Genomic DNA, 19,351 nt, shown 5'->3' with positions numbered 1-19,351 from the left:
AAAAAAAAAAAATTAAAAAGTAACTGACTATTCATATTGAAAAACGTGACCTGAAATCTATTCCTCACACCTTACACAAACATTAACTCAAGATGGATCAAAGACAAAAATTTAGGAACACAGGCACAAATTATGTATCTGATTAAAGGTCATAGTAATTTATATAAAGAATACTTATGACTAGAGCATAGGAAGTGAAACAGGCAAAATATTTGCCTTAACATTTCACCAAAGAAGAATTAGTTTAAGGTGCTGCAATTGCCATAAAACAGCTTTCAAAACACCAATATTTCCAGTTATTTCTATTTTGACCCAGAAGTTTCTATTCATGGAGATAACACACAAAATATGGGCTGGTGAAAGTTTTTTTTCTTCTTTGTTTTGACGTGTAAGATGATGAAAGAGGGAATGAGAACCAGAAAGATTTCTCAGCCTAGGGTGCTTTCTCTGACACATCAGGTTTAGGTTGATATTCTATGGTATTTGATTTAATTTTCTTCTGTTTTTTAATGTTGTATTTGTTCTATTAACATTGAGGCACCTTAAACTCATCTACTTTAGTGAAATATTTTTGCAAATATTTTGTCTGTTTGACTTCCTCTGCTCTAGTTGTAAGTATTCTTTATGCATTATGGGTTTAAATCTTTCATCAGATGTATTACTTGTGCCTTTAGCTCTTAAATTTTTTATTGTATTTTTTTCTATTACCATTTATTTCCCTTATACAACCTTGAATCATTTTCATTTTTTCTCAATCCCTCTACTGCCTACATCCCCCTTAATTATCTCTACCTATTAGTCTGTCTCTATTCTGTTTATTAGTTCATTTTGTTCATTAGATTCCACATATGAGTGAAATCATATGGTATGTGTCTTTTTCTGACTGGCATATTTCACTTCGCATAGTATTCTCTATATCTATTGAAACTGTAACAAAAGTTAAATTTTTCTTATGTTTAAGGCTTAATAGTATTCCATTGTTCAAATGTACCATGGTTGGTTTATCCATTCATCTATTGATGGATACTTAGGCTGCTTCCATATCTTGTTGATTTTAAATAATGCCGCAATGAACATTGGGGTGCCTATGTTCTTTTGAGTTAGTGTTTTGGGTTCCCTTGTATATATTTCCATAGGTGGAATCAAGAGTCAAAAGACAGGTTCACTTCTCAGTTTTTGAGGTATTTCCACACTGCTTTCCACAGTGGTTGCATCAGTCTTCATTTTCACCAACAATGCAAAAGGGTTCCCCTTTCTCCACAACCTCTCTAGCACTTTTTTTGTTGATTTATTGAGATACCCATTGTGATAGGTGTGAGATGACATCTCATCTTGGTTTTAATTTGCATCTCTGATAATTAGTGATGTTGAGCATTTTTTCATATGTCCATTATGCGTGTCATATTTGTATGTCCTCTTAAGAGCAGTGTCTTTTCAAGTCCTTTGGCTACTTTTTGGTGTCAGATTTTGTAAGTTCTTTATACATTTTTTATATTAACCCCTTATCAGATGTATCAGTGAGTATGCATTCAGTGCATTGTCTTTTTATTTTGTTGATGTTTTCCTTTGTTGTGTGAAAACCTCTTGTTTGCTGAAGTAGCATTTGTTTATTTATTTATTTTTTGGTTCCTTGCCTGAGGAGATGCTTTTGATAAAATAGTCCTACAAGCAATGTCCAAGATTTTGCTACCTATGGTTTTTTCAGTGATTTTTCTGGTTTTGTGTCTAACATTGAAGTCTGACCCATTTTGAATGTTTTCATTCTTGTGTGTAGTGTAAGAAGGTGGTCTAGTGTCATTTTTGTGCATGTATCTGTCCAGTTTTCTCAGTGCCATTTATTGAATATACAATTGTTAGCCCATTGTATGTGGTTCCTCCCTGTGTCAAATATTAATTGACTATAAATGTGTGGGTTTATTCCTGGGCTCTCTATTCTGTTCCATGGATCTATGTGATTGCTTTTATGCCAGTACCATGCTGTCTTGATTACTATGGCCTCATAATATAGTTTAATATTGGTTAGCATGAGTCCTCTAACTCTGTTCTTTCTCAGAATCACTGCTGCTATGCCAGGCCTTTTGTGGATCCATATTTCAAATTTTTGAAAAATTTGTTCTAGTTGTGTGAAATATGTCATTAGGATCTTGATAGGAATTTCGTTTAATCTATAGATTGCTTTGGTAGTATGTAAATTTTAATGATGTTAATTTCTCCAATCCATGACATGTTTTGCGCTTCCACTTATTTGTAGTTTCTTCAGGATCTTATAATTTTCGGAGTAGAAGTGTCTTACATCCTTCATTAGATTTATTCCTAGGTATTTTATTTTTGAAGCAGTTAGGAATGTGATTGTTTTCCTAATTTCCCTTTCTGTTAGTTTGTTATTGACATACAATATGCAAATGACTTCCAAACATTAATTTTGTGTCCTGCTACTTTGCCGAATTAATTTATCAGTTCTAGTAGTTTCTTGGTGAAAATTTTGGGTTCTCAATGCACATTATCATGTCATTTGCAAATAAAGACAGTTTTACTTCTTGTTTTCCAATGTGGACGCCTTTTATTTCTTCCTGTCTGGTGCTGTGGCTAAGACCTTCAGTACTATGCTAAAAAAGAGAGGTGAAAGCAGACAAGCAGACATCTTTCTTTTGTTACTGATCTTAATGGAAAGCTCGTATTTCCCCATTGAATATGATGTTGGTAGTGAGTTTGTCATATACGGCCTTTATTATGTTTAGGTGTGTTCCCTCTAATCCCACTTTGCTGCAAGTTTTTATCATAAGTGGGTGCTGGATTTTATCAAATGCTCTTTCTGCCTCTATTGTTATGATCATGTAGTCTTTATCCTTCATTTTGTTTATCTGATGAATTGCATTTATTGATTTGTTAATTTCACACCAAACTTGCTTTCCCACAACAAATTCCACTTGGTCATGATGTATAATGTTTTTGATGCATTCTTGTATTTGATTTGCTAATATTTTGTTGAGGAGTTTAGCATCTATGTTCATCAGTGATATTGGCCTACAATTTTCTTTCTTTGTAGTGTCTTTTCTTGTTTTGAAATTAGCATAATGCTGTCATTAAAAATGAGCTTGGGAGACTTCTCTCCTGTTGAATATTTTGAAATAGTTTGAGAAGGAGAGGTTAGTTGCCAGAACAATTGGTAAATTTAACCTTTGAAACCATCTGATCCACCATCTGTGTTTGGTGGGAGGTTTTTGTTTTATTGCTTCAATTTCACTAGGTGTAATTCATCTATTCAGATCCTCTGATTCTTCCTGATTTAGTTTGGAAGATTGTATGTTTCTAGACTTTCATCCATTTTGTGTAGGTTGTCCAGTTTGGTGGCATATAATAATATTGCTCATAATATTTTCTTACAATTCTTTGCATTTCTTTGGTGTTGGTTGTTATTTCTCCCCTTTCATTTCTGATTTTATTTATTTGGGTGTTCTCTTTTTTTTTATGAATCTGGTTAAAGGTTTGTGAATTCTAATCTTTTCAAAGAACCAGCTTTAGGATTCATGACATTTTGTATCTTTTTTTTTAATTTTTAACAAGATTGTATTAATTTATTTATTTAATTTATTTAAAATATATTTTTCTAATTATGCCATTACAGTTGTTCTATTTCCACCCTTCCTTCTCCTCCACCCTACACACCCCCTCCCCCCATTACTCCCCTTTAGTTTATGACCAGGTGTCTCAAGTTCTTTAGATTCTATATTTCGCCTACTATTCTTGCCCTTTCCACTATGTATTTTCTTCCTACCGACTATACTACTTGTCTGTAATTTCTCCCTCCTTCTCCTCCTCCCACTCCCCTGTTGCTAACCCTCCATGTGATCTTCATTTCTATGGTTCCACTGCTGATCTAGCTGTCCTCTTAGTTTGCTTTTGTTTAAGGTGTGGTTGTTAATAACTGTGAGTTTGCTGTCTTCTCACTGTTCATACATTTTATCTCCTTTTTCTTAGATAAGTCCCTTTAACATTTCATATAATAAAGGCTTGGTAATGATGAACTCCTTGAATTTGACCTTATTTGAGAACTTTATCTGTCCTTTCATTTTAAATGAAAGCTTTGTTGGATAGAGCAATCTTGGTTGCAGGTCTTTGGATTTCATGACTTGGAATACTTCTTTCCAGCCCCTTCTTGCCTGTAAGGTCCCTTTTGAGAAATCTGCTGACAGTCTGATGGGAACTCCTTTGTAGGTGACTGTCCCCTATCTTTTGCTGCTTCTAGGATTCTCTCCTTCATTTTCATCTTGGCTAATGTAATTATGATGTGCCTTTGTGTGTTCCTCCTTGGGTCCAATTTCTTTGGGACTCTCTGAGCTTCCTGGATTTCCTGGAAGTCTATTTTCCTTGCCAGACTGGGGAAGTTCTTCTTTATTATTTGTTCAAATAAGTTTTTCACTCATGGCTGTTCCTCTTCTCCTTCTGGCACTCCTATAATTTGGATGTTGGAACCTTTAAAGATGTCCTGGAGGTTTCTAAGCCTCTCCTCATTTTTTCTGAATTCTTGTTTCTTCCTTCTTTTCTGTTTGGTTGTTTCTTTCTTCCTTCTGGTCCACTCCCTTGATTTGAGTCCCAGTTTCCTTTCCATCACTATTGGTTTCCTGTGCATTTCCCTCCATTTCAATCAGTTTGGCCTTCATCTGTTCCTCTAATTTGTGACTAAAATTGACCAGTTCTGTGAGCATTCTGATCACCAGTGTTTTGGACTGTGCCTCTGAGACACTGGCTATTTCTTGATTGCTTAGAGTTATCGGCTCTGGGGCTTTGACTTGAGCCATATTTTGGTCTGTTCACACCTGTTACATATGAAGACCAGAGCCCTAGGTGTTCACCAGGGCAGGGCAACTCAGTTGCTGGGTTGTGATGCTGTAAGTGGGGGCGGGGTCCAAGAGGGGCAATGGTGGCTGCCTATGCTGCTTCCCGCCACTGGGGCCTGTGTGGTCTGTCTCACTGCTCGCTCCTTCAATGGCTTATCAGTTCACGAATGTGTGACCTCGGTCAGCCTGCCGCCTTGTACCCTCACTGGGTCCACCCGTCCCAACCCCACACCTGGGATCCACCCATGGCTGCCTGCACCTGGGTCGGGGGATCTTTCATGCCCAACCCAGCTCCTGCTGGCTCTGCCCCTCTTATCATTCTGGTTGAATGGTTCATTGTTGTCGGACTTTTCATATAGTTCAATTTTCTGTGTTCTGCCTGTGTTTTTGTTTACTAAAACTTTGCTGTTTTAAACTTGGTTGTGGGAGAAGGCACAGTGTTTCCACTTACACCTCGATCTTTGCAGAAGTCCTGTTTGTATCATTTTCAAAGAGATGATTTCATTTATTACTGCTCTGATCTTTATGATTTCCTTCATTGTATTAACTTTAGACTTTATTTGTTGTTTGTTTTCAAGTTTCTTTAAGTGTAAAGTGAGATTGTTTATTTGACCCTTTTATTTTTCTTTCCTTCTTTCTTTTTTTATTGAGATAGGCCTTTATTGCTATGAATTTCCCTCTTATTATTGCTTTTCTTGTGTCTGATAGATTTTGGATTGTTTGTTCTCATTTCCATTGCTTTTGAGATATCTTCTGATTTCTTCCTTGACCTCACTGTTCACCCATTCATTGTTTAATACCATGTCATTTAGCTCCCATATCTTTGCATGTTTTTCAGTGTTGTTCTTCAGAGTGATTTCTAATTTCATAGCATTTAGCATCGTGGTCAGAGAAGATGCTTGATATGATGTCCATCTTCTTAGATTAACTGAGGCTTGTTTTGCATCCTAACATGTGGTCTATCCTAGAAAATGTTCCGTGTGCATTAGAAAAATATGTATATTTTGCTGCTTTAGGGTGAATGCTCTGAAGAGATCAATTTAACCCATTTGATATAGTGTGTAGTTTAAGGGCACTTTCTCCCTATTGATTTTCTTCATGGAAGATGTATCCATTGAAGTATGTGGGGTGGTAAAATTTCTGACTATGCCTATATTTCTGTCTCTCTCTTCCTCTATGTCCCTCAAGATTTGCATTACATATTTAGTTGCTCCTATGTTGTGTGTATATGGGGTTATATCCTCTTGTTGGATTGTTCCCTTTATCATTATACAGTGTTCTTCCTTGTCTCTTACTATATAGCCTCAGATTTAAAGTATATTTTGTCCGATATAGCATTGCTACTCATCTTCTTTTTCCCTTTCCATTTGCATGAAATATGTTTTTCCATTCCTTGACTTTTAGTTTGTGTGTATATTTTGATTTGATTTGGGTCTGTTGGAGACAACATATATGGGTTTTGTTTTCTTATCCACTCAGTTACCTTACGCCTTTTGGTCGAAGATTTTAAACCATTTACTTTTAAGATATTTTTTTAATTTAATTTATTTATTTTTAGATAGAGGAGAAGGAGGGAGAGAGGGAGAGAAGCATNCCTGCTGGCTCTGCCCCTCTTATCATTCTGGTTGAATGGTTCATTGTTGTCGGACTTTTCATATAGTTCAATTTTCTGTGTTCTGCCTGTGTTTTTGTTTACTAAAACTTTGCTGTTTTAAACTTGGTTGTGGGAGAAGGCACAGTGTTTCCACTTACACCTCGATCTTTGCAGAAGTCCTGTTTGTATCATTTTCAAAGAGGTGATTTCATTTATTACTGCTCTGATCTTTATGATTTCCTTCATTGTATTAACTTTAGACTTTATTTGTTGTTTGTTTTCAAGTTTCTTTAAGTGTAAAGTGAGATTGTTTATTTGACCCTTTTATTTTTCTTTCCTTCTTTCTTTTTTTATTGAGATAGGCCTTTATTGCTATGAATTTCCCTCTTATTATTGCTTTTCTTGTGTCTGATAGATTTTGGATTGTTTGTTCTCATTTCCATTGCTTTTGAGATATCTTCTGATTTCTTCCTTGACCTCACTGTTCACCCATTCATTGTTTAATACCATGTCATTTAGCTCCCATATCTTTGCATGTTTTTCAGTGTTGTTCTTCAGAGTGATTTCTAATTTCATAGCATTTAGCATCGTGGTCAGAGAAGATGCTTGATATGATGTCCATCTTCTTAGATTAACTGAGGCTTGTTTTGCATCCTAACATGTGGTCTATCCTAGAAAATGTTCCGTGTGCATTAGAAAAATATGTATATTTTGCTGCTTTAGGGTGAATGCTCTGAAGAGATCAACTAAACCCATTTGATATAGTGTGTGGTTTAAGGGCACTTTCTCCCCATTGATTTTCTTCATGGAAGATGTATCCATTGAAGTATATGGCATGTTAAAATTTCTGACTATGCCTATATTTCTGTCTCTCTCTTCCTCTATGTCCCTCAAGATTTGCATTACATATTTAGTTGCTCCTATGTTGTGTGTGTATGGGGTTATATCCTCTTGTTGGATTGTTTCCTTTATCATTATATGGTGTTCTTCTTTGTCTCTTACTATATAGCCTCAGATTTAAAGTATATTTTGTCCGATATAGCATTGCTACTCATCTTCTTTTTCCCTTTCCATTTGCATGAAATATGTTTTTCCATTCCTTGACTTTTAGTTTGTGTGTATATTTTGATTTGATTTGGGTCTGTTGGAGACAACATATATGGGTTTTGTTTTCTTATCCACTCCGTTACCTTACATCTTTTGGTCGAAGATTTTAAACCACTTACTTTTAAGATATTTTTTTAATTTAATTTATTTATTTTTAGATAGAGGAGAAGGAGGGAGAGAGGGAGAGAAGCATCAACATGTGCTTGCCTCTCTCACACCTCCTACTGGGGACCTCACCTGTAACCCAGGCATGTACTCTGACTGGGAATTGAACCAGCGACCTGCTGATTCTCAGTCCAGTGCTCAGTCCACTAAGCCACACCAGCCAGGGCATAATGTGATTATTGATAGATACATATTTAGTGCCATTTTACTGTTAGAGCATTTTCCAGAGTTTTCTTTCTTTCTTTTTCTTCTTCTTCCAAAAGCATGCCTGTTAACACTTGTTGCAGTACTAGTTTGGTGTTAACAAACTCCTTTAGCTTTTTCTTGTCTGGAAAGCTCTTTATTTCTCCTTTGATCTTCAACGATAGCCTTGCTGGGTAAATTAGCCTTGGTTGTAAGTCCTTGCTTTTCATCATCTTGAATATTTCACACCACTTCGTTCCGGCCTGAAAGATTTCTTTTGAGAAGTCAGAAGACAATGTAGTTGAAGCTCCCTTGTATGTAACTACCCTCTTTTCTCTTACGCCTTTTAGGATTCTCTCCTTGTCTTTCAGCATTGCCATTTCAGTTATGATGTGTCTCTGTGTAGGCCTCTTTGTGTTCAACTGTTTGGAAGTCTTTGAGCTTCCTGGATTTATGTGTCTTTTTCATTCACCAGGTTAGGAAAGTTTTTTGTCATTATTTCTTTAGATAGGTTCTCAGTCCCTTGCTTGCTCTCTTCTTTTTTTGCTATTCCCATGGTGTGAATTTTGTTTTGCTTCATGTTGTTCAATATGTTTATTAGGTTCTCTCCATTTTAAAAAAATCTTGTTTTTTATGGCTCTGCTTGGTTTTCTTTTTCCTACCTTGTCTTCCAAATTATTGGTTCAATCCTCTGCTATATCTAACCTGCTCGTTCTCCCAGGGTATTATTTATTTCAGATATTGTATTCTATATTTGTGATTGTTCCTTTTTGTTGTTTTTATGTCTTTTTGCATGCTCCTGATTATTCCTATAATCATTACTATAAATTCTATATCTGATAAATTGCTTGATTCCATTTTATCTACTTCTTCTTGGGGAGAATTATCTTGTTCTTTCATTCAGGTCCTGTTTCTTGATCTTTCAATTTTGGCTAATTCTTTGTATTTGTTTCCGTGTCTTAGTTCAATATACAAAGATTCATGCAGACCTTTTAAGGTGTCTCTTGTGACTGGTCCTGGACAAACAATTTGGAGCTGTCAGTGATCTATAGCTTGTGGCTCCCTTGGCTTACTCTGTCTGTGTGCAGTAAGAACCGGGCTGTGTACCAAGGTCAACTCGTCCTAACACTGAACCCAGGGAGGGTCACCTAAAGTGTCAGAACTCCCAGAGATCTGCCTTAGTTGTTACACTTAATCAGTAATATAGCCTCAAGCCCTACTCAGAAGGCTGCTGAGCCCCACAACATGGGCAGAGCAATTTCTGCAGAAAGGACTATTGCTTCCCTTCAGGCTGATGCCATTGGAGGGGAGTGCTCTGCCTGAGAAAGATGACATCTGCAGCATGGGGAATGACTCAGCACAGGGACCCTGGTGGCTCTTCTTTCAGTTCTCTCCCCAGAGCCACCAGTCCTCTACTCTCCTCACATGTCTTTAGTCCACTCTGCCCTCCCTCTACCAGAGCCCACAGTATGTAGCTGCAAATGAAATTTTGTGCATTGGCCCTTTAAGATGCTCTCTGTGTCTCCTACCATCTCACCCAGTCAGATGGAAACCCTGCTGTTCTTCATAGCTTGGTGTTATCTGTATTTCTTTCCTGGCTCTGGTACTGCCGTCTGGGATGCCCATTTGAGGTGTAGACACCACACTTCTGAGGAGGAACCCCCCACTGCTGAAATATAGCTCCAGAACTTCAGCTGCCACTCGTGGGAGCTCAGTCAGGCCTCTTGCATCACTCTGCCCTCCCTACCAGTCATGTTGTGATGACTTGCTTTCTTCTGTCTGTCTGTGGTTGTAAGTCTTTTCTCCAGTTAGTATTCAGTTTGTTTTTAGGGATAGTTTCTCTACAATTTAGCTGTAATTGTAGACTGGCCCTTGGGGAAGGTTCCTATAGCTTTCATTTACTCCTCTCCTATCATGGGAGAGGAGTAAATAAAAATTGATGTATTTAAAATTATTTTTGACCATATATACTTAATAAAGTTTATGTATACACTCAGAGATACACATACATTAGTACAAACTGTGGCCTATGTGGGCATTAGATAGTTTGAAGAAAAACATACCTACAATGGATCATTGAGGAGGCCCCATTTGATGTATCCTGGCATTGGGTATGTGTGAGAAAAACAAGGTTTCAGCACCAGCTGGGAGTCTGTTTTCTTCCTCATATAGTCATAAGTGTGGGAAAACGTAGAGAGCCACATGAGGCCTTTTTCTGTTATGTATTTTGACTTTATCCAAGTTAAAACTTAGTGTTTGTGCTGCCATTATCTCTTTTGTAAGACCTCAAAAATAGATTTTTCTCTTGATTGGTTATCATGACAATTAAATGAGATAATATGACATATTATTTAGAATAGGTTTTAACATGAAACAGGTGCCCGAGAAGTGTTAACTATTATTAGATTTTTGGCCAGTAGTTTATCTCTTTCCTAACTTTTGAAGGGATTGGTGAGGTTTTAGTAATCATACCTTACAGGAATTTACAGGATTCTGTATGTGTCTGTGTGTGTGTGTGTGTGTGTGTGTGTGTGTGTGTGTGTGTGTATGGAATGGGGATTAATAGGAAACATTCATGTTTTTTATAGCAGTGTGATTGTGGCCCACATACATGACACTAAGGTGTAATGCCATAATGAACCATGAAATGTAGATGAACATGTTTGCTGTCAGACAATTTTTTGACTCATTGATGCATTAAAAATATATTGGATGCTGTTCCCTAGAGATTAATTATGTGTCCTATTCCACATGCATTATTGGTTTAATTTTAACTTGTTTTCGTAGTTTTGAAGATTGACAGTGATTTGGAACTGAAGGGACCTTTTCCCTGGGGGTTAAAATTACACTTTAAGTCTCTAACTGTGCACCATACTCATCTTAACATCTTCAGCACAGCAGAGGAAGTGTCTGTCACTCAGTCTTTGAGCTAAACTTAAGCTCTGGTTACTTGAAAACTACAAAGGGTGTATTTCCCAGAAAACAATGATTTGAAAGATCCAGCTAACTCATCTCTCTTCTAAAAAGAGAATGGTTTAATAGACCATATTCCTGTCCACTTACTGTTTCAGATGTTTGTGGCTTTTAGTACTGAGAGACAGTTGATGGAGAAATTAGACAATATCCTCTGGAACACCAAGCATTGATGTGTATGAAAGCATACAGAGTGAACTGATGGTGGTCTTGCTCTCTCTCTACTCTCTCTGTCTCTTTGCCCACCTCTCACTCATTCACTTTGTACCTTTCTCCACATCAACTTCTGTCATGCAATCTAGATTTTATACCCATAAGGGAGATGCATAAGTGTCACCCTTATTCTGAGGGTTGAATTCATGTGCCCCTGACTGGGTCATGAGGAGTCAGCATGTGGAGTCTGTCTATGCTCACTGAATGAGGTGAGTCCTTTTAGAGCTGTTTTGGGTTTACCATAAGCTAGTTTCTTATTATCAGCCTAGAACTTTAGGCAAGAATGTTTCTAACTTGATATTTCTGTTTTAACTTTTAAGTGGGCAAATAACTCTGGCTTTTTGGGGAACAGTCAAGCAATGAGAAAAGCATGACTTTAGCATAGTGATTTATTTTCACTTCTTTAAAATTTGTCCATACTATAGAGAAAATGCCAAGTTCTGTTTTCAGTTCAGAATCTCTTCACTCAATTTTCATTATATAATAATGTATACAGCACCATGGATGCATCTCTCTAGGAAAGAGGGCAGAGAATAAAATGTCACTTGTGTTACCTTCTATATGACTGTTCTCTAAGGACAGGTCTGAGTGTCATTGTACATCGGACTTATACGATATTTAATGTAATCACTTTCTCCATCCTAATACTAGGGGGAACTTGGGAAAGTTCACACTTGCCTTATGTCATTCTGAATAATTCCCAATTTATAGAGAACTTAGAGCCACTGTGCTCAGAGATTTGTCAGACTCCCCAACAAAAGAACTGAAGAGGACCTCACCTGCTGAAACTTTATGCTAGTGATAGACAGACTTAAAAGATAAACATACATAGGATCATGGTTGTTGTTACCTGACTTGAACAAAATTTGTTACATTTTTCAGGGATTAGGAGTTTCTCAGTGTGGGGGATAGACTGATCTTCTAGGGTTGTAGCCAAATCAAAGTGATAACACATGGTATTTGACCACATAAATTCATACGTCACTATATATGTCTTATTTAAATTTACATATATACATCAGCTGTACTAGGTATTAAAAAAATTTCTGTAACATCATTCGAAATACAATGATTATGTCCTGTTTTAGCTAAGCTATACCATAGTTTAATAATTGCTGTATTTATGATAATTAATTTTCCCATTATGAATATTATAAATAATGCTGCAATGCAGCTTTGAATATATTTTTTTCACAACTTGTAAATGCAGTTAAGGGTCCCTTATAAGAACTGACAGGAATAAAATCTCTCATAAACGTATCAGGTAGCTTTTATTACTGTCAGGGTTAAGACTTTGAATATATGTTGCCTAATGGCTTTACAGAATAATTCATACAAGGGTTGTATCTTTCTGAGTCAGTACTATTATCAATCAGTATTATTATAGTTAAGTAAGTTTGTTAATTCGACGAGTGAAAATGATGATGGATGTCAGGATATATTTTAAATATTTCTATCTTTCATTCTGATAATTCCAAATTTATAGAGAACTTAGAGCCAATGTGCTCAGAGATATGTCACACTCCCCAAAAAAAGAACTGAAGAAGACCTCACCTGCTGAAACTTTATGCTAGTGATAGGCAGACTTAAAAGATTAATGTACATAGGATCACGGTTGTTATTTTCTGACTTGAACAAAATTTGTTACATTTTTCACGGATCAGGAGTTGATCTCTGTGGCTTTACAAACGGTCGTTGAATCTCTTTGAAAATCCATCAGACATCTAATTTAATTCATCAACTCGATGTATTGTGGTAAGTAACAGTTGAGAATTATGCACATTTCTGCTGACACTTTAAATGTGGTCAGTGGGATCTGGTGCCACATGGAGAATTTAGAATAATTTGACAATTATATTTCAAGAATATCGTGTTTGACATCAATGTGATTTGCTACAGTTAACATAATTGTGAATTTTCTCTCTTATTCCCATTTCAGAAGACACACAAAACTCAACCTTTGGCTTTCTAAACCAGACATATGGTGGAAACTGGGGAGGGGAACTGCACCACCATGATGGAGTTCATTCTCCTCGGATTATCAGATGTTCCTGAACTGAGAGTGCTTCTCTCCCTGCTGTTCCTCCTGATCTATGGCGTCACAGTTTTGGGTAACCTGGGCATGATTGCACTGATTCAGGTCAGCACTCGACTTCACACTCCCATGTACTTTTTCCTCAGCCACCTGTCCTTGGTGGATTATTGCTATTCCACAAATATTGTGCCAAAGATGCTGGTTAATATTATAAATGAAGACAAAGCCATCTCCTTCGAGGGATGCATGGTGCAGTTTTATTTATTTTGTGCCTATGGAATCATTGAGGTCTTCCTACTGGCAGTGATGGCCTATGACCGCTTTGTGGCCATTTGTAGCCCACTGCTGTACGTGGTCACCATGTCCAAAAAAATTCAAACGGTGCTGGCTTCTAGCTGCTATGTCTGTGGGACTGTGTTTTCTCTGATCCACTCGTGTTTAGCTCTTAAGATCCCATCCTATAGATCAAATGTGATTAACCACTTCTTTTGTGATCTGCCCCCTCTCTTATCTCTTGCTTGCTCTGATGTCACTGTCAATGAACTGTTTCTGTACATTGTGACCACATTCATTGAGATCATCACCATTGTGATCATCCTCACTTCCTACTTGTTCATTCTCATCACCATCCTGAGGATGCGCTCTGCAGAGGGAAGGCGCAAAGCCTTTTCCACCTGTGCCTCCCACCTCACAGCCATTGTTGTCTTCCATGGGACTGTCCTTTTCGCTTATTGCCGGCCCAATTCTGACAACAGCGTGGATACTGACAAGGTGGCTGCAGTGATCTACACTGTAGTGATTCCCATGCTGAACCCCCTGATCTACAGTCTAAGGAACAAAGATGTGAAAGAAGCTCTGAAAGGAATGGTAAGCTCCAAAATTTTTTTCTAAAGAATATTTTAGTCCTGGCTGGCAATAAGGACTGCCAACCAGAGGATCGTGTTTTGATTTCCAGTCAGGGCACATGCCTGGGTTGTAGGCCATTTATCAGCAGGGAACACACAAGAGGCAACCATACATTGATATTTTGTCTCCTCTCCTTCCCTTCCTTTCCAAATATAAATAAATAAAATCTTTCAAAAAATATTTTACAGTGGAGGCTGGTGGAGAACTGAATTGGTGCACTGCAGTGTTGGAGTAGAAAGAACAGCCAAGGAGTAGATCATGAGTGACTTGTTTGATTCAGTGATCTTTACACTTACTTTTGATTACCTACCCATCAGCCTAAATATGTTATTAATTTGTATGACAGCTTGATGAAAAGCATATATCAATTCTTTTCATCAGGCAGTCTTTATAAAATAATTGAGCAGATTTGTTGTAAGTATTGAGAGCTAATTGTGTTTTTGGGCTGGTATGTTGTTTTAAATCAACTGTCAATATTAATGGTAATTTAAACAAATAACAAATCAAGATATCTGTGCATGTTAGGGAGGATTTATTTTTCTCCAATAGTAGTAATATTTATTCTCAGCTGCCCTCATTAACACAATTATATAATTGTAAATATTTGCAGCATTATATTTATCTTTTAAAAATTCTCTCATTAATGTTATTTGAATTACTTATATTTTCTTCCTGTGTGCTATACTCCTTGTATGAGGACATAACTCCAAATTGTTCAGATTTATTGGTTAGAGAGATTTTATTTATTTTCTCAAAGTAAAATAAAAACTGTACAGTAATCTTTTTACTGGCTCATGAAGTAATTTAGTACAGTTGTATAACTTTAAACTTACAACTCTATATTAAAATAAAATTTTAAAATATTTGAATCTGGAATGTAACCAAAATATTCTGTGCACATACAAATAAGCTATCTTTCTTTGTATATTGCTACCAACTTAATTTTTAATTTACCTGAAACAAGTGAAAAATTAGAAAAATGCTATATTGCTCTCAATGGGAATCCATGATCAATTTGTGTTTAAAATGTAAGTCTTCATGTTTTCTCTCTGTCTTGGTATATGATGATTACATTTTTGTGAATTTGGAGATGTAAATCTTAATTTTATTCTGAAGAAATGAAAATGTATTGTTTAAGTGCTCTGACCAGTGTATTAAAATCAGTAAGAGATAAAATGAAGGTGATAAATTTAGATTTTGATCACAGAAGCCCTATACTTTTCAATAAATACTGATGCAGCATTTCATGTTATTCCATTCTATCACTTCATATTTCTTTTTTAAAATTGTCATTGAAGTACAGTTTTCTGCCTTTTACTCCTTTAGATTTGAAGTTGTCTTTTGCACCCCTCACATCTGCTATGCAGACATTGGTTTATATTAGTGTTACCTATTTTCTATTACTTATGTGACTCCTCAATGAATTCGGTTTTGGAATCTATAAATTTGATAGAATTTTAATTGACTACTAAAATAATTCATCATCAATTTAACTTGAGTACTATTTTCAATGTGTACAACAGCTCTTATGTCCATCATAATTATTTTGAAATTCATAGCCCATAACATTACTATTATTTATTTTGTTCTTGAGTCATACCTTGTTCTGTTGCTCATCTCAGAGAAAATACTTTCAGTTTCCATCACGGAGAATGATGTTAAACCATACCATTGTCATATATGACCTTTATTATGCTGAGGTACATTTCATATTTTTTCATAGGTATAGGACAGTGGTAGAATGATCTGGCTGTGAAAATATATAGAAATAATTTTAACTAAATCTCTTCTTTCTTATATAGCTTGAGTTATAACAGTATGACTAGTATTTACTGTGCTCCCCTATTACCAGACTACCATATTTAAGGATATGTTTGGTAGTAAACTACTTTATAGGAAGAGTTAATTGCAAATTTTCATGAGCCCTGTACATCAATGTTCATTTTGGCAGTTTAATAAATAAAACTGCCTTTCCTCTTTTGTTAAAGACATATTTGATAACTTATTTATTTTAAAATGGAATTCTTATGCTGTCTGCTGTTTCTAGAGTAATTTACTATCTCAGCTTCAGAGAAGGTTTAAAAAGTCTTTAGTATTACTCAATAAGTGACAACTCACAAAACATATTTCAATTATACCTAGTGGTGTCTTGTTTAAACCAATGTAATCAGACTTTTGGCTAAAGCATAAGAGATGGCTAACTAGAAAGTGATTGCTTCTGATATCACAACACAAAAAGTTAGAATCTCTGCAAACTTAAAATTTTTCTGCAACCCATCAGATAGCAGAGGCCACTGGGTAACCAAATGACCTAAGCATAGGGTTCCAAGTAATGGAATTCCAATGCTGGGGAAGGGGATAGAATCTGCAGGGAGGTCTATATCTAAAGAGAAGCTCTAAAGCTTAGGACGGATTACATATTGAGATCTCTAACAAACCAAGTCCTACCATAAAATAAGATGACTATAGATGAATCTGAAGTTTGTGAAACTCAGAAGTAATCATACGGTCAACAAAACTGGAGCCTATCTTCAAGCACTACAGTTAAAGCTAAGCAAAAGTTATAAATCATGTTCAGGCTAAATGCCATTTACTTGAGTTTCTATTGATCTCCAAATAATATGCATTTTAAAAAAGATGTACATGTAGCACCAATAAGTGGGAGAAAATGACTGGTGGCAGGAATACCAAGATATTAACAGGCACAGATTTAGATAACAACTTGGATTGTAGAGTTATCAGATATGCTATCTCAAATGACATTAGTTCTCTGAGTATTAGTAGAAAATGTATCAACATGTGTGAATAGATGGCACATTTCAACAGAGTCTTGGCAACTAATTCTGAAAAAATAAATTTGCTAGAAATAATAATGAAAAACAGAGATAAATCATGTCCTTATGGGCAGAGCAGTAGCCTCAACATACTCAAGGAAAGCATCAATGAATGTACAAACAGAGTACTAGAAAGTACTCAAAATGACACACAGGGAAAAATGAAATGTTTAATCTATATGCCAGTATCAAGTAGTCAAAATCACTATATTTGAAACTCTAAGAATAAAAAGGAAAAGGTTAGGGCACAGGAAATATGGGTAGAGAAAATGGCTAACAATTTTCTAAAATTAGCAAAAGACACTAAACCACAAGTCCAAGAGTCTCAGATAATGCAAAATGAAAGGAACACACGAGAACACAAAAACAAAAAAAGTGAAAAAGTAAGTACTGAATGTCTTCACAGTGAATAATGTAGTTGTGGAGTGCTCTCAGTTCCATTGTGGGATGGTGAGCATGCCCATGGCCTCTGCACACTACATGCAAGAATGTTATGAGGATTGGAAATAATCCACAATTAATTGCCAAACATCCCTTGTATATATGTGTGTGGTGGGGTGGGTATAATAGCACCTCCACTTTTGAACACCTCATCTGAAGAAAAACGATAAACATTAGAACAGATTTCCTGCCTAAAACTGAAAGTGAGAAAAAAGAAGATTTAAAAATAAAAGTGTTAATGAGGAAAAAAATAACATAACTCCCACCACAGAACAGTATATATAATAAAATATCTTTCTAAAAATAAGTGACAAACTATTTTAAACTAGAAAAAACTAACACAATTTATTTTCAGCACATATATAGTAAAATTACTATTAAAATATATTACGCAGGGAGAGGGATAATCCTATCAGACATAAATTGAAATTCACACACACATACACACAAAAGACTGTCAGTTGCATCTTAAATGTACATTTGAAATGTATTTTTCTTATTTTCAATTGTTTTAAAAGTATACCTGCAAGCTAGGGGAGAAGTGGAATAATATAAAGTGCTGAAAAATAAAAACAATGGCAAAAGTTGACATTTATAGACTCTGTAAAAGAGTAATGTAGGAAAATAATAGCATAAAGAATAAGACAGTATGTAGGACTCTACTGTTTCTTGGTCCATACAATTTATGATTTAATAAATAACCCATAATTTATTAAGTAAGTTTATTGTTAAGTCCTAAAAACCATAACAATTTTATAAAGAAGAAAAAATAATGTCAAAAAGGATTAAAAATTCTCATTTGAAAGGATGACAGAAAATGGTATAAAAGAAACAAAACCAGGTTAAACAAATAGAGATAAGGAATTTAAGGTAAGATATTTAATTCCATCATATCAATAATAACCTTAACTATAAATAGTCTAGAAGCAACAATTAAAATACAGAGAATGGCATAGTTGCCACGTTGGACATAAAGGCAAAACAAAATATTGTGCTATCAAAGAAACTCCTTAATTATGAAGACATAAGTTAAATATAAAAGGATATAAAAAATTTCATACGGCCCTGGCTGGTGTAGCTCAGTGGATTGAGCACAGGCCTGCGAACCAGAGGATCGCGGTTCAATTCCCAGTCAGAGCACATGCCTGGGTTGCAGGCCAGTTCCCTGCAGGCCAACTCCCAGCAGGGGACACACGAAAGGCAACCATACACTGATGTTTCTCTCCCTCTCCCCTTCTCCTCTAAAGATAAATAAATAAATAAATAATCTAAAAAAAAAACTTTAGAACAAGACACATTACAAAGTGTAAAGAGGCTATAGCATAATGAAGAAGAAATCATCAATTTATTATTGTACATAATATTCTCTTTTTTTCATTTTCCTTTTCTTTAAAAACAAACTCTTCTGTTCAGGGATGACTTTCAATAGATCACAGCTAGGGAGCTGCTCTGCTGTGCACAAAACCCCAACCTGGAAGCAGGATGTCCATGTATGATTTAGCACCAGGGTGTACATAATAATCTTAAAATGTTGGTCCAATGATTGCATATTGTTAAGATACAATGAGTCCCTAAGATTTAGCACCAGGGTGTACATAATAATCTTAAACATGTTGGTCCAATGATTGCATATTGTTAAGATACAATGAGTCCCTTAACTCAATGAGTTAAGACTCATTGAGTCCCCCAATGAGTCCCTAAGTTGATCAATAGATTCCATAAAATTCTGCTAAAAATACTGCATAATTTTCTAAAGTGACAATCTAATGCTAAAATATGTTCAATAAAGAGCTAGAAAAATTGGAAGTCAGACTATTGTTAAGTAGGGAACTGCCTGTACCTAAAACTAAAAATTACAAAGTATTGTACTTGTACTAGTAGTATGAGGTAGGCATATATAGGTTAGAAAAAGTCAAATCATTGTTAGTATAATTTGAATAGTTTGCATGGCATTGATGTAACCTGGCAGCCAAGGAAAGTGGACTGGAATGTGCATGGATGAACAGTGGAGGCTTCGCTGTACTAGTCAGTGGGGGTGGTATATGCTTTTGAATGAACCTCT

The 19,351-nt window shown here is 35.8% G+C and overlaps 1 protein-coding gene across 1 annotated transcript; it reads left to right on the top strand.

Annotated features, from left to right (window-relative positions):
- Positions 1-13,054: 13,054 nt before the first annotated feature.
- On the top strand, positions 13,055-13,999 carry LOC119000619 (olfactory receptor 5L1-like). The gene has a single exon (XM_037065702.1). It carries the CDS (start codon positions 13,055-13,057, stop codon positions 13,997-13,999), a length of 945 nt encoding a protein of 314 aa, XP_036921597.1.
- Positions 14,000-19,351: the final 5,352 nt, after the last annotated feature.

Source organism: Sturnira hondurensis, unplaced genomic scaffold (assembly GCF_014824575.4).
Source record: "Sturnira hondurensis isolate 20B ecotype Veracruz unplaced genomic scaffold, ASM1482457v3 Scaffold0015878, whole genome shotgun sequence".
NCBI classification, from domain to species: Eukaryota; Metazoa; Chordata; class Mammalia; order Chiroptera; family Phyllostomidae; genus Sturnira; species Sturnira hondurensis.
Note: the sequence above shows the minus strand (reverse complement) of the source record. Positions and strands in the feature narration are given on the sequence as shown.

Excerpts from the sequence above, each read along its gene's own strand:
- LOC119000619 (XM_037065702.1), top strand. The coding sequence starts at position 13,055 with ATGGTGGAAACTGGGGAGGGGAACTGCACCACCATGATGGAGTTCATT.